The sequence below is a fragment of the Chinchilla lanigera genome, unplaced genomic scaffold (genome assembly GCF_000276665.1).
Source record: "Chinchilla lanigera isolate Chin_1 unplaced genomic scaffold, ChiLan1.0 scaffold00036, whole genome shotgun sequence".
In the NCBI taxonomy this organism is placed as follows: Eukaryota; Metazoa; Chordata; class Mammalia; order Rodentia; family Chinchillidae; genus Chinchilla; species Chinchilla lanigera.
The window spans coordinates 5754150-5769528 of record NW_004955437.1 but is presented as its reverse complement, the minus strand read 5'-3'; the positions used below and the strand labels follow the sequence as shown (position 1 = coordinate 5769528).

Here is a 15379-nt window from a genome sequence, read left to right as displayed (position 1 = left end):
ACCAAACCAAACCAAACCAAACAAACCAAACCAAACCAAACCAAACCAAACCAAACCAAACCAACCAAACCAAACCAAACCAAACCAAACCAAACCAAACCAAACCATAAAGCCAGGTGTAGTGCCACACACCTGTAATCCTAAGTACTCAGGAGCTGAGGCAGGAGGATTACAAGTTCAAGGCCAAGCTGGGTGTGGTGGCTCACACCTGTAATCCCAGTGCTCCGGAGGCTGAGGCAGGAGGGTGGTTGCAAGTTCAAGACCAGCCTGGGCTACAAATTGAGCTCAAGGCCAGCCTGAACTGCATAGCGAGACCCTGCCTCAAAAAGACAAAACACAAACAAACAAACAAACAAACAAAGTTCAAGGCCAAGCTGGATAACTTAATGAGACCCTATCTCAAAATAAAAATATAACAGCTCAGAGTTAGAGCACTTGCTTAGCTTACCCACGGCACAAGGCCCTGGGTTGCATCACCAGTACTGCAAAAATGAAACAAAAACCACAAAGCTTACTGTAGTAATTATTTTATTTATTTCTCAGGCTCTTGCACATGCTAGGAAAGTGCTCTGCCACTAAGCTACATCCCCAGCCCCTTTTGAGTGCAGCTCAGTGGTACTAACTATATTCGCAGTGCTGTGCAAAATAGATGCACTTTAGGCTGCTTTTCAGTCCAGGTTAAGAGGGAACGGGGTGGGAAACTCATCCTTGATTTTGTGGTTCTTCAGCTGCTGATTTCTTTTCCCTATAATCTTGCTGCTATTACTTTTCACAATCCTCAGATGCTGCATGGGGTAATGCACACCCATAATTCCAGCACTTGGGAGGCTGAGGCAGGAGGATTGCCATGAGTTGGAAGCCAGCCTCCACTACATAGTGAGTTTAGGCCAGTCTGAATTATAGAGCAAGACCCTGTCTTAAAAAAAAAAATCCTCAAATGGCTTCCACACTTTTTCTCTCTGAGGTTTTAAATCACATTCAGTGAGAGAAATAAGATACAATGTGGTTTCTCCATCTGACTGGAATTGGAAACTTCTGTTTCTCTGCTTATTCCTGGGTATTACATATCTTTTTGGATATAAGTAATTTATCATATACAATTATTGTGAATGTGTTTATTGCAGTCTGTGGTTTGCTATTTATTTTCCTTTTTTTGAGATGGAGTCTCAGAGTTTCGCTATGTTATTCAGACTGCCTTGAACTCATTATGTAGCCCAGGCGATACTATGTAATTTCTTAGCAGTGTCTTTTGATGAGCAGAAAACTCTTTTTTTTTCAGTGCTGGGATTGGGCCAGAGTCTTCACACTGAGTGACAGACATCCCCAACACTCTTTATTTTTTATTTTGAGACATGCTCTTTTTTTTGTTTGTTTGTTTGTTTTTTGGTTTTTCTCCGGTACCAGGAACCGAACTCACGACCTTGCGCTTGCCAGGCAGGCGCTTTGCCGCTGAGCTAAATCCCCAGCCCCTTTGAGACATGCTCTTGCTAAGTGGCTAACTTGCCTAAGGTGGGCTTGAACTTGCCATCCTCCTGCCTCAGCCTCCCAGAGTGCTCGGATTATAGGCATAATGATTTTAATTTTGATGAAGTCCATTTTATAATTTTTTCTTCTGATTGATGCCCTCGGGTTCTGGTGTTAAAACAATCTTTGTCTGTCCTAAGTTTTCAAAGACATTTCCCCATATTTCCTTTTATAAGCTTTACCATTTTTAGCTTCTCTTTTCTTTCTTTCTTTCTTTCTTTCTTTTTTTATTTTTAGTGCTGGAGCTCAAACCCAGGACCTCATGCATGCCAGGTAAGCACTCTAACCATTGAGCTACTCCCTGCCCCATTTTAGATTTTATATTTAATCAATTTTGCCTTAATTTTGCAAGTGACATAAGGTGATGGAGACCACTACAAAGCAGACCTGAGCAGGACTTAAATTAATCAGTTGGCTTTTCATGTTCACTTGCGAATCTGTCCAAGGCCTAGGCTCCTTATCTGGAAATGGCGGACTCATAGTATGTGAACCTCTGTGAGTCACTGATCCCTGCTAAAACCTGTAGTGGTGGGTGAAGCCAGAAAGCCTCAAAGGACAAGACAAGGTCACAGCCCAGGACACCTGGATCAGATCTCAACTGGATAAAGATGACAGCTTCAGGCATCTCATTATTGAGAGGATTAACTTAATACCCTGTTTAGAGAAGTCCTGGAGTGGTTCTGCCCTTCTTGAGTACTCCCCTCCCTTCTTCCGATAGCCAAACAAATATGGGCGACCCAGAGAAGGTCTTGGTCTTAGCCCTGAGAGAATCCTGAATTCTGTGAGAGGGCTTTGAGCCCTGAAATCCCACCATTTGCCTCTTTTTACTTAGCCTTTGCCGTACACTCATTCAGGAGATTGTGGACCTGATCAGCCCGCAGTAACGAAGGGATATTATTCACCCCGTAAAAAGGGTAAGAATCAATATTCATGTTTTCCCTCTCGAAGTTATCTGGTGGCTTCAGCACTATTCAATGGATATACTTACTGTATATATGTTTAAAAAATAACATTTATCTGTAACTTGCTTCCATTTTAAAGTATTCTGGCATTAATTAATGCTGTACATCAAAATTCAAACAAATGTGTGAAGTCTGTTCATTTTTTCAATGTGATTCTTCATGTCCTTTGTATCTTTTCCTTTCTTCTCAATTACTATTTTGGGAATGGGCCCACTAATGTCACAATTACCAGAGGTATCTGTGTCACAGGGATGTCGAGGATTCATAGAGACAAAGAGAAGGATACTGGGCTTTAGAACCCTGGAGACTTGAGTTACAGGCTTGACTGTGACATTGTACTGTTACTTTGTGACCGCGGGCACTTATCTCAACCGGAGTTCATCTTCCAACTTTTGAAGGTTTCACAAACGCCTATTGAACTTCCCACCCGCCGGCTGCGTTAAGCCCTGTGAATCTAATGCAGAAAAGACGACATAACTTTTCCTGCACAGAACTGAGAGGGGAAGGCGGGGGGAACCAACAGGCCATTTGACACCACTACGGGAAGTGCTTTCTTTTGCGATGAAGAAGAGAGTGCTATGATGGTGGAGAGGTGGTGCTCCCTAACTAGGTTTGTGGGGTCACAAGAGATTCCCAGAGATAAGGATGCTAAGTAGATACCTCAGTGATAAATGGATGCTCACCCGGTGATGAGGGGATCCGAACCCGTAAGAGATATGACAGGTTGAGGAACCGACAACCAAGGTACGGCTGTAGAAGGGTCAGGTGGTAGGGACTTACAGAGGCCATCATGAGGACATTAGCAGTGTCCTAGCAGCTGTGTGAAATCATTGACAGGCTTCAACATGGAAACCTGTGAGGATAGGACCACAGAATTTTTTAAATCATTTTTTTTGTGTGTGGAGAATGCATTACAGGCACGATGATTTGGAAATTGCTGGACGAGTCCTGCTGAGAGAGAGTGCATGAACTGTGGCAGAGGCAAGACGAACAGAGATTTGAGCTGGCATGGTGATACCTTCCTATAATCCCAGCATTTGGGAGGCTGAGGCAGGAGGGTTGATGGGAGTTTGAGGCCAGCCTGAAGTACACAGTGGGACCCCGTCTCAAAAAAACAAAAACAAAAAACAAAGATAGATTTGAGAAACGGGAAGCAAACCACATTAAACGTCGAAGGCTCCAGGGAATAAGGAAGAGGGGAACGCCTTAGATTTCTGCCTGAATCAACAGGATGGGTGGTAGCGCCATTCACTGGGTATAAAGAAGACTATAGGGGAACCTAAGGTGAATTTATGGGGTTTAAGATGACTGAGGCGACTCAGAACGTCCAACAGATTTGCGACTATCTTAATCTGAAAATCAGAAAAGTTAAAATTAAGGTATTAGTGAGATTAAGGTAATGTAACGTGAGCGCATCCGGGCATTTCTGCACTCTTCTACACTCAAAATAAAACTGTTTTATTTTGAGACAGGGTCTGGCTAAACTGCGTAGGCTGGGGTCGAACCTGCGATCCCCTTGCCTCAGCCCCCGCGGGCTGCGATTACAGCCTAACGCCCACTCTGATCTGAATCAGTTTCTCTTCCCCGGAGCCGGAAGAGAAGATACTCGGTTACTTTTGGTTTCGCACCCGCTCCCCGCCCTCGGCGCAGGCGCCCTGCACTCCGCCCTGCCGCGGAGGCGGTGGTGTGGGCGGGGCCAGAACCCGAGCGGCCTTTCCCAGGGCCCCGTGGCGGCCTGGGGGCGGGGCCGGACGTACCGTGACGTCACTAAACCGCGCAGTGAGGGTCTCGAGCGCGACGGCGCGGCCGGAGGACTAAGACTGGCTAGTAGGGAAACGAAACTGAGGGAGGAGGCGGCGGCTCCGGCAGCAGCCGAGCCCGGCCCGGTAGCGGCGGCGACGACAGGGTCGGCCTGACTTCCCCGTGTCCGCTCCCGGCAGCTCGCCCTCTCCCCTCAGCGTGAGTGCCGACCGCGGCCCGGGGGGAGAGAGCGGGCGGGTGCGCGGGCTCAGCATCCTCCCCTCCCCCGCCGCCGGGGCCCCTGCCGGCGGCCGTGACGCCCGCCCTCCGGCCGCGCTTCCTCCGCCCGCGGCCGGCACGCGTCTGGCGCGCACGTTCGCGCTCAGTATTATTTTCAGCCGCCGAGACCGGCCCGGGAAGACGCGGGCGCCTCTCTTCGTGTGTGCTGGGGCCTGGCTGTGCAAAAGCCCCGCCCCGCGCAAGGACCCTGCGCGGGGCTCGGAGCCCTTCCGGTGGGGACCCGGACTGCGGGAGCCTCGAAGGTTCCCGAGCACGTTCTCCTGGCGTGTGCGTCCCTTGAACTAGGCAGTAGTTAGCTACGTGGCCTTCTGCTTTGGGGCCTCAGTCTTTCCCATTGGAAAATGAGAGGTTGGAGTAGATGACTTCTTAGCCCCAAGTCTAAGATGTGTGATTTAGGGGAATCAGCAGCCGCGTCCCTTTACACAGCTGTTTCCTCTCCTTCGTTTGCACGCACCCCAACACAATCCACATTGAGTTTCCCGTGCTTCCAGCGTCCCCCAGAATGGATTCATTATCACAGGAGCGTTTCTGCGTTTGCTGTGGCTGGAAACAGGCTCTGTGATGGGCTTTCGTGCAGCTCACCCTGCGGGCCTTTTGGGGGGAGACCTGAGACCCTGGTATAAAATGAAATGTGACTCGGCCTGGTGTCGCTTTCTTTCTGTTTGCTACTCTCCTGTTCTCCCCGCTTCACCAGACAGCCTTCGCCTGGACCGGCTAAGGGACTGCTTCCTTGGGAAGGAGGTGATTGTGCATTGGGTTGACTGGCTCATCCTTGAGCTAGAGAGAAGGGAAACATGATCCAGGCTTCTGTGAGGCTTTGGAGATCAGTGGCACCTTTGACATTCTTTGTTTTCTTTCTGTGGCTGCAGTGACCCTCGCTGTAAGCCTACACAGACCTCCTCCTGGAAGGATTCAAGTCCATCTGGTCGCCCACTTCCTTTGCACCTGTTTCTCATTTTTTTTTTTTTTTTTTTTTTGGTCTGAGTTTTCTATAACCAATCAGTTGTGTATAAATCATGCTGTATTCACTACTTTGCCTTATGCTCTCAGGGTCTCATAAGCATTCCACCCAACTTTCCCCCCTCATACTTAGTTGTCACATGCGTGGACATGGATGGGTGGTGACATGGCCCTTGCCTCTTTCCATCCTTTTTTGTGGAGGTAGGTTCCTGTTTTCTTTTTTCCCGTGGGTACTGAGGATTGAACCCAGGCCCTTCACACACAGCTGCATTCCCCTGCTTTTCTTTTTAAATTTTGAGATAGGGTCTCACTAAGTTGCCTTGGCTGGTACTGAACTTGTGATTCTCCTGCCTCAGCCTCCCAGAGTGCTGGGATTTCGGGCATGTGCCACCACACTTGGCTCTATTATTTATTTATTTTTTATTTTATTTTGTTTTTTGAGATAAGGTCTTGCTATGTAGTTCAGGCTAGCTTTGAACTCACTAGGTAGCCCAAGCTGGCCTTGGACTCTTGGCGATCCACCCGCTTCAGCCTCCTGAGTGCTGGGATTACAAGGGTGTGCCACCACATCCGGTTTGGCTCTACTCTTAAAAGTATTGCTTCTGTGCCTCAGTCCAATGAACTAGTACCTCAGTCCTAACATCTTTCTCACTCTTCAGCCCTAAGCCAACTAATGCACTCCTTCCTTACTGTAGGTAAAAACCGTTGGTTCATATTTTCAAACATTATGAAGTATTAACTGACTTTTTTTATGTGTATCTTTTTTGTGGGGGTACCGGGAATCAAACTCAAGACTTAGCACTTGTCTGGCAGGCACTATGCCGCTGAGCTATATTCCAGACTCAAACATTATGAAGTAAACCAGAACCTAGTATTTGTATGATGTTATATAATCTCATACTTGTTCTATAATTGTGGCTATCACCTTTTTCAGTAAAGCTAACATGTAATATTAAAACCCAGGGCTTGCTGGGCGTGGTGGTGCACGCCTGTAATCCCAGCACTTGGGAGGCTGAGGCAGGAGGATCGCTGTGAGTTCAAGACCAGCCTGGGCTACAAAGTGAGCTCAAGGCCGGCCTGAACTGCATAGCGAGACCCTGTCTCAAAAAGACAAAACAAAACAAAACAAAACAAAAAAAAACCCAGGGCTTGGCTAGCATTCTTCCTAGACAACATTCTGAGGGGAGCTTTTTAAGTGCTGGCCCTGGAAGGTACTCAGAATTGCCAAATCTCATTCCATTGATGATTTATACTTGCTGTGATCACAGCAGCTCGAACCCGAGGGCAGCTGACTATCTGGATTTATGGTTGCAGTTAACAATGAAGAGGAGACTTGACCCAGAATGCACTGCTCCCATCAAGAAACAGAAAAAAAGAGTAGCAGAACTTGCCCTGAGCCTCAGCTCCACCTCGGATGATGAGCCTTCCACCCCTGTCAGTCACACAGCAAAAGGTATGCATGCCTGTGTGGCCTGAGGCCACCGGCCATCTGGTTATTTTAATCCCCAGTGCTTGAATTAAGGGGAATATACTCCATTGCTCCCTGGTGAAATCAGGGCAGATTCTACAGGAAGATGCTGGCCCTCAACTCTTCCATTGGGCAGTTGTCTTACAAGGATCCAGGAAGCTTGTTTAAAGAAAAGGTTGCTATGTTTCCAGAATTGCCTTGGTTCTCCTGTTGGTCCTTCAGTAGGTGGCACTCTTGGTGCCTTCAGCTAGTTAGAAGAGGCGGAAAGCATCCTGAGCTCTGTGTTTTAATAGCTGTTATGGTCTGGGGCTATTACTGTGGAGGAGGGGCTCTTGGTGCGGCTGTCTGGCCTAATTCGCAGAGTTTCCCACACCATTTTCTCCGTTCCTTCGGCAGAAACACTCAGTGGTAGAGGAGGAGCACCGTGTGTGCTCTATGCATTAACCTCAAAGGATTTCACTGGTCTGGTTGAAAGTAGCATTTTGCTGTGTCTGTTTTTAGGATTCCAGACGCTCACAGTTTCCACAGGTGCTCTCTGAGAAATCGAGAGGTGCCTAAGCGCGTGCTCCAAGTACCCAGCAGGTAGAGGTGGCTGTGTTTGCACTGACTTGCCAACTGTGTCCATTTACAAGGGCTGTGGGGGACGGCGTACTACACACTGGTTGCTTTAGCAACAGAAATTTATCCTCATGGTTCTGGAGACTAGAAGTCGCGGTGTCAGCAGGGCCACAAGGTCCCTTGGAAGGCCCATGAGAAGACCCTCCTGGGGCTGGGGATTTAGCTCAGCGGCACAGCGCCTGCCTGGCAAGCGCAAGGTCATGAGTTCGATTCCCGGTACCAGAAAAAAAAAAAAAAAAAAAAAAAAACGAAAGACCCTCCTGACCACTTGTGGCTGCTGCTGGTTGCAGTTCTGGGGGTTCCTTGGCTCAGATGGCAGCCTGACCCCAGTCTGCTGCTGCCTTCCCTCTGTGTCTGTGTCCACATTCCCCCCTTCTAAGGACTTCACTCTTTGGTTTAGAGCCCACCCTCATCTGCTACTGTATGACCTCATCTTAACTGGATTACATCTGAAAAGACTCCGTTACCAAATTAGGCCATACTTACAGGCTCTAGGCGACACGATTTTGAGGGGAGACAACTGTATTCAACCTAGTGTAGGAGCAGGCTTGGATTTTGCATGCTCTGTGGCATCAGTGGTAAACTGGAATGAAACTTAGTAACAGATTGGTGACTGAAAGGGTGTGAAGCTTCCTCTGACTGTGGTAGGAAATACAGTTTATTCACAAGCGGGAGGCTCACTGAAGGGCAGTTACTCATCTGTTCCTGGGAAGCTGGGCCAGAAAAAGGCTTGACAGGTGGTCCAGCTAATGGAGCATTTGGTGCAGCTGTGGTCCAGGCCGGATAAGAGATGCTCTTATAACCTTGTGGAGGTGTGTGTGTGCCTTTAAAGTCATGGTAGAGCCAGGTGTGGTGGCATACATCAGCTAATTTGTAGGCTGAGGTGGGAGGATGACTTTAGCCCACAAATTTGAGACTGCCCTGGGCCACAAAGCAAGACCCTCCCCAAAAAGGACCTACCTGTCCAGGGTAGGTGAAAGTCTATGTGGTTGGGGTTCTTATATGAGAAAACAAAACCATATTGGGTCCGTGGGTTTTACAGACTGTTAAGGAGCGGGGCTTGGGCTTTCTGCCTAGGGTTTGAGCAGCGTGGTAAAGGTAGAGTTTCCTTGGGAAGAATCAGGGTGTTGGGGAGATGCCCGCAAGGGGAGAGTGGAGAGCGACTTGGTAGTAGGGGAGGCCTGGGTGTTGGGATCTAGTTCTAAGTGGATTTTGGGAGACAGTTGCTCTCAAGTAACATCTCTTCGAGGTAAGGAGAGAACAACTGCCAGGTAAAGGGAAGTCAATACAGTGGCACCTTGGTTCCCGAACTTAATTACTTCCACGATTCTGGTTGCAATTGAATTGCAAGCATAGTGTGTACTATTGTATATAAAGTTTTAAGCGTCTTTTAACGAAACCAGTCTGATTTCAGTTTCAAGATTTTAAAAATGTGACTGTGCATGGAGATTGCCCGCGCTCTATGTACACATATACACACACTCCTTTCATTTTACCAGATAGTGGTAACCTTCTCTGGAAGTAGTAGCACCACATGACGCAGGACTGACTGTTGCTGTTGTGTGCGCAGAACAGAATTCAGAGGTGGCCAGTCTCGCGTGTGGCTGACAGTAGGCCAGCGGGTCTCTTTCCTGTGCAGAAAATGAGGCAGAAGCCGAGGCAAACCAACATGGCCGTGCTTCTTCTCCAGATTAACTTTGTTTAGGGAGAGGCTGCTCCACACTGATGGGGAAACTCAGCACAGGTCCGCAGGCTGTTGTCTGTGTGCCCTCCCTCCCAACATGAGCTAAGTGCTGGCTGTGTTTTTACTGGAGAGAGCTGAGAGAAGGTAACGAGCGTCTTTTCCGGGATGCTTAGAATGCTTCGCTTCTTTCGTTTTGCCTTTGTCTTCTCTAGCCTGCAGATCATTTCCGTAAGTTTTTACATTTCACGTCTGTATTCTGTGTGGACTCCTGGGAGGTTTGTTTCTGCTGTTGCGTCAGAGCCTGTGTGTCCCTGAGATGTGGATGCAGCTTCCTCCTGAAGTCATTGGAGCAGAGCAGGGGTGTTCCTGTTGGCTCTGACCACTTCTACCTGCATGTACAAATAGGTGTTGGAAAAGTGCTCTTTATTGAGAACAGTTAGAAAAACAACAGTTATATTTCTGTTTGCACCTCCGTTTTTCTTCCTCTGCTAGATCAGTGTGATGACTCATTGGTAGATCTAGTTAGTTTAATCAGTTTGTTTATTTTACGTTATTCACAAAGTAGCTCTATTGCCAGCACAGCAACTTGACATTGGGCCAGAGTAAAGGAAAAAAGGGATGCTTCCCTGGGGATCGTGGCGTCATTTTCTTTTGAGTATTCAGATGGATATTGGAAGACATTTCTGAGTGTAAATAGCTCTTGAAAATCTGCTGTCATGTAACCTTGTGAAGTAACAAGAGGCAGATGAATCTTTTTTTATGGACAGGGAACCTTTTTAGGGCTTCCTTGTCCCTTGTCCTAGAGAAGAAAACTGGCCTAGACATCAGGAAAATTTCTCATTAGCTCCCTCTCAAGAAAATTTCCCTCTCTTCTACATGGGCTCCTGGTACCAAGTCTCTTGGAAGTTGCAAAGCTCCTTTGCCAACACCACATTAAAAGCACCTTCCCCTCCACCAGATTTAATTCTTTCCTAAATAGGCTATTTGCCCTGAAACACCATCGCTTCCCTGCCAGCGCAGATTCATGACCTTAATCAAAAACTTCCTTTATCGGTATCTGTTTAAATTGCTGTAATGAGTTACCATTTGTCTGGCATGAGGGAGAAATTGAGCTTTTAAACAGGATCATTCCTGTGTGTTTCTCAGGCAGGATGTGATGTTTATTAGAATTCATAATTTATTCTTGTGTGCTGCTCCCCTTGGCCTTGAGTGGTTGGAGTTGCCACTCCCTGCGTGTCGTCACTGTCATTTTTAATCTTGGTGTGTTTGCCCTACTGTTCTGTCGCCATGTGAACAACTTTGCTAGCAGCTGGGAAACCTTTGGCTCCCCTGTAAAGTGAACCCTTCTTCAGAATGACTTAATAATGGTTTTTATCGGTAGAGAAGAAATCTTAAATGAAAACTCTAAATAATGTTTTGCCTCTGTGGTAGATTGTAGGAGGGGAACTCATGGGGAGGTAGATGGGGCTGTCTCCCAATTTTGGCAAGTTCTTAATGAAACTAATGATTTTAATAGACTGACCTCATTACTCCTGTTAATTTATGCCCTCATTACAAAATTGTCTGCTCAATGTTTGCTAAATTCTTACCCGTCTTGGGAAGCAAAGCCTCCTTTTTAGTTATAGCTGCGCTGCAGCCATGACATTTGTCTCTTCATCTGGAAAGAGTGGCCCCGAAGGTCCAGTAGTAAAAATAAGTAGTGGCCCTGGCGTTCTGTGGTCACTAGGACTAATCTGTGGACCTTTCTCCTAAGTCACGGCAAGCTAGGAACTGGTTTTATGTGCTCCATGAGTAAGAGAGAAATAAGTTTTGCTTGCTTCTCTGGCTCCCTTCTTGAGCTCCAAGGGTCTGGTAGAGGGGATATTTTAGCTCCTGTCACCCTCACGCTTCGATCCTGGAAAGGGCAGCGTGCAGTAACTAACGGGAGGAAGACAGGCAGACCGAGAGGAAAGATCAGTGTGTCGTATTCTAGTGATGGAATTTTACATCAGAGTTGCCACTGATTTGCCTAGTGAGCCTTCCACCTAAATTTCATTCTGTCATTTTTGCCCAGAGGTGTTACAGAAGACAAAAGGAAATTCAGTCTCACACTCTGAAACCAAGAATCAGGAGTTCTTGTCATCCAGAATGGAATTCTTGCCATTCTCATAGTCATCGTTGGGGTCCTCCAGCAAATCTTCACAGCTGGGCAGCTTCCTAGAGCCCTAGAGCTGGACCCAGGCACAGTTTCCTTTGAGGCTGCCACTTTGTTTTTCCCCCCGCCCCGGTACTGGGGACTGAACCCAAAGCTTTTGCACTGAGCTACATCTTCAGCCTTTTATTTTGAGATAAGGTCTCGTTATATTGTCTTGGCTGGGCTCAAACTTGCACTCCTTCTACCTCATCCTCCCAGAGTGCTGAGATTATAGGTATGACGCACTATGCCTGGCTGGATACCAGGGTTTTCCCCTTTCATAGGTAGGCCTGTGAATGTTCAGCTGGTGAAAGGGATAGTCATGCTTTTTCACATTATAGCTTCTGGTTAGCCAGGAACCCGAGTCCCTGGGTGCCCAGAAGAATCTTCAAGGCTGTGCCTAGAGCTGTCCACCTTCCTGGGACCACTTCTTCCTGTACCAAGCAGTACGTGTGGAATGCGTGGGAGCAGCTGAGAGCAGAGGACGCGCACTGCCAGAAATGCAATTCTCTAGTGCATGTGCGGTGTCACAAAGCACATGCCCCTCTTCCTTTAACTGGAAGTAACTGATAAGAAGCCCCAGGGTAGTCTTGAGCCACCCGGGAGGCCTTGCCTGCAGATCTGCTCCCTGATTTCCCGGAAAAGGAACTGGTCTCTTCTCAAGGCTAGGAATAGTAATTCCTTATAGTTTTATTTCTTACCCTAGTTTCTAAACTGATACATTTTTCTTTCTCACAAATGCAGAAAAGTGCAAAACAGAAAATGAACATCACCTCACCTCTCAGTTTCCATGGTTACTCATTGTTAACGTTCTGGGTCTTTCCTCCTGAGTGGCAATCTCTGGCACACTGTGACGTGGGCTGCAGTGGTCCATGTAAGCAAGACAGCTTCTTATTAAGGGAATTAGACAGCACCATCACACGCAGGGACAGATTTCATGCCTCTGTGCAGGGACATTCTCAACCACACTTCTTTCTTACTAACTCATTAGAAATCAGGATTTTGATTTGGGTTTATTCTGATTTTTTTCCCCGCATATGTTCAGTTGCTTTTTTTCCCCTTAGAATCTTATATTCTTAAAAAATGTATATTTAAGAGTAGAGTTGTGGCATATTTAGGAGTGGACTTGTGGTAGAGTTCTTGCCTAACATGCATGAGGCCCCGTGTTTGATCTCTTGAAATGAAAAAGCATATTTACCTTATCGATTAGATTTTCAAGCTCTGTGATCGTTGTTAACTTTTGCATAATATCCTATGGTATAGAGCAACGACTTTTTGTAGAACAGGTCCTGAACCAAAGTAGGTGAGCTATTAAACAGTTCAGCGTTCTGAGGTTTGATGTATCGTATTTTTCCTCCTGGGGCTGAGGTAAGGTAAAGCATAGCTCAAGGAGGACCTGGTTCCCTGTGAGGATGCACAGTAGGTAATCCATCCTGATCCTTAAATTGTGGGGGAAGCGGATTGAGACGGGGTCTTGCTATGTAGTCCAGACTGGCCTTGAATTTGCCATGTTATCCAAGCTGGCCTCAAACTCGCAATCCTGCCTCCATTTTCCAAGTGCTGGGACTACTTGTGTGTGCCAGCAAGCTCAGCTGGATCCTTAAACTTTTGAGGCTGAATGTCTTATACTATTTTTATGAGGAAAAATCCACCCCCTTCTTTTTTCTTCCCCGGTACTGGGGATTAGATGTAGGCTTAGGGCTTTTCCACTGAGCAACATCCCCAGCCCTTTTAAAATTTACTTTATTTTGACGCAGGATCTTGTTAAGTCATTAAGTTGCCTAGGCTGGTCTTGAACGTAGGACCTTCCTCTTTCATTGTCCCAGAGTGGTGGAATTATAGGCGTGCACCACGGTGCCTGGCTTTGTGAGGAAATACGTTTTCCCGTTTTTATTTTTGTCAGTGTATGTGTATAGTACATACTGATCACACCCCTTGTGGTGAGTTGATGCAGGTACAGAACATGTCAGTTCTTTATCTCCTTGCTCTCTCCTTTGTCCCCTCCCTCAATCTCTCAGTCCTCTTCCCTTTTGCAAGAGATCTTCTCCCTATTTCCTGTTATCTTTTATTTTGGATTTCTCAGAGAAACCATGCAGTATTTAAGCTGTGTATCTGATGTATTTCACTTAACATTATGGTCTCAAGGTGCATCTGTTTTCTTACAAATGACTCAGGTTTATCCTTCTTTATGACAGAGTAGTACTCCATTGTGTGTAAATACTGCGTTTTCTTTATCCATTCTTCTGTCAGTGGGTGTACAGGCTGCTTCCAAGATTTAGCGATTGTGAGTTGTGCTGCCATAAACACAGGTGTGCACATATCACACTAACATGATGTCTTTTAACTCTTTTGGGAAGTTACCTATTAGGGGACTAGTTAGATTGAATGGAATGTCTTGCTTTAGCTTTTTGAGGACTCTCCATATTGATTTCCATAGTGGTTGTACTAGTTCCCATCCCACCAGCAGTGTAGAAGGATTTGTATGAGGAAATATCTTAAGGACCTGTATGCCACAGTAGCTCCTCAGGAAGGTGACACTCGACTGACAGATCTTTAAATTCACTATGAAAAACACTTAATTTCTGTTAAATAGAAAGCTCAGGCTACTGTTGGCAGTAACAAAATCTCTGTGACAAAAATCCCTGCTTTCTAGGAATGCCCTCATCTGGGGAGAGGGTAGCTGGCTCCAAGGCAGTGTGACGAGTGCTTCGCTGGTGCTGTGACTGCTGGTCGAGGGGCGTAGTGGGAGGGAGAGCCTCGTGCCAGGGAAGGCTTTCTGCTAGTGTCAGCTCCTGGCAGTTTGTGTTCGAGCAGGGAAGGGGTGGATCCGTGCAGACAGGGTGCAGAATTGGGATCGAATCCTCAGGTTCTGCGTGAAGTGACTGTGGGTGCCCGAGAGCCCTCTCCCACAGCTGCCCTCTGCACCGCCCCTTCTGCACCGCCTTTGTCTCTCAGCAGCCTCCTCCTTCCCTCAGGAATTGTACCAACTGCTAAGTCATTCCTCCTTCATATTTATTTTAAATTTTAGTAGCTGATATATTTACATGGCTCATCATTTAAAAATATGAGAAGATAGCCATTATAAGCTTGTGATATAAAATTATAAATCAGATTTCAGTTCTTTTACTTGTTCTAAGTAATCATTTTGGTATTCTGTCCTATGCTCCAGCCCCTGCGTGTGCGGAGCTCCCCGTTAATTGGTTTTGTATATCTTTCCTTTCAAAGCTCAATTATAAAGCAATTACAAGAAATAAAAGTATCTATTATTTTCCCTCTTTACTACACAAGAGTCAGGATGCCAGGCTCATATGGTACATATGGTTCTGCTTTTTTATGATTTTTTTTTTTTTTGAGATGAGGTCTTGCTATGTAGTTCAGTTTGGCCTTGAACTCACAACTATCCTCCTGCCTCAGTCTCCTGACAGCTGGGATTACAGGTGTGTGCTATCGCGCTTGGCTGCTTTTACGATTTTTTGTCAGTGTATCTTGGTGCTCTATCTGATTCAGCATCCCCACCATTATTTCCTGTTCTGCATTCCTTCTGGTTTGCAGTTTACTGTTTCCCATGTGGATCTGTAGACAGTGTTGACCAAACTTTTGAGATTGTCTGTTTCCAGTTTCAGGTGGGTTTGTCCAAGAAACTCGCTGAAAAATTACCCAGGGTTGAAGTTGCTGTTAGGTTAGTAGATTGATATATATATACACGAGAGAGAGAAAGAGCTGGCCACGGTGACTATTCAGGCTGAGGAACATCTCCCTTTGACAATGGGACAGGTACCCACCCCTTCTAGAAGCTGCTCAGGTGGCTTCAGTAGGAGTCTGTGACAGGTCGTTGACAGTAAAGGTGACAGTTTAAGTTACTAGCCTGACAGCTCCCTCTTGGTGCTTAGCTGTGTCTCTTCCGCTTCACATGGTGGTTGTCTTAGAGGTCTACCTGCATCCCTGTTCTC

The 15379-nt window shown here is 46.6% G+C and overlaps 1 protein-coding gene across 2 annotated transcripts in view; it reads left to right on the top strand.

Annotated features, from left to right (window-relative positions):
- The first annotated feature begins 3212 nt into the window (after window positions 1-3212).
- Window positions 3213-15379, top strand: part of Cmtr1 (cap methyltransferase 1) — a 44897-nt gene continuing 32730 nt past the window's right edge. The window contains exons 1-2 of one of the 2 annotated variants that reach the window (XM_005389615.2): window positions 3213-3230; window positions 6801-6939. In XM_005389615.2, coding sequence (XP_005389672.1) covers window positions 6807-6939 — 133 coding nt within the window. In that variant the 5' untranslated portion in view covers window positions 3213-3230; window positions 6801-6806. Of the gene's footprint in view, window positions 3231-4256; window positions 4446-6800; window positions 6940-15379 lie in introns of those variants that run through there. The other variant, XM_005389614.2, reaches the window with a different exon arrangement.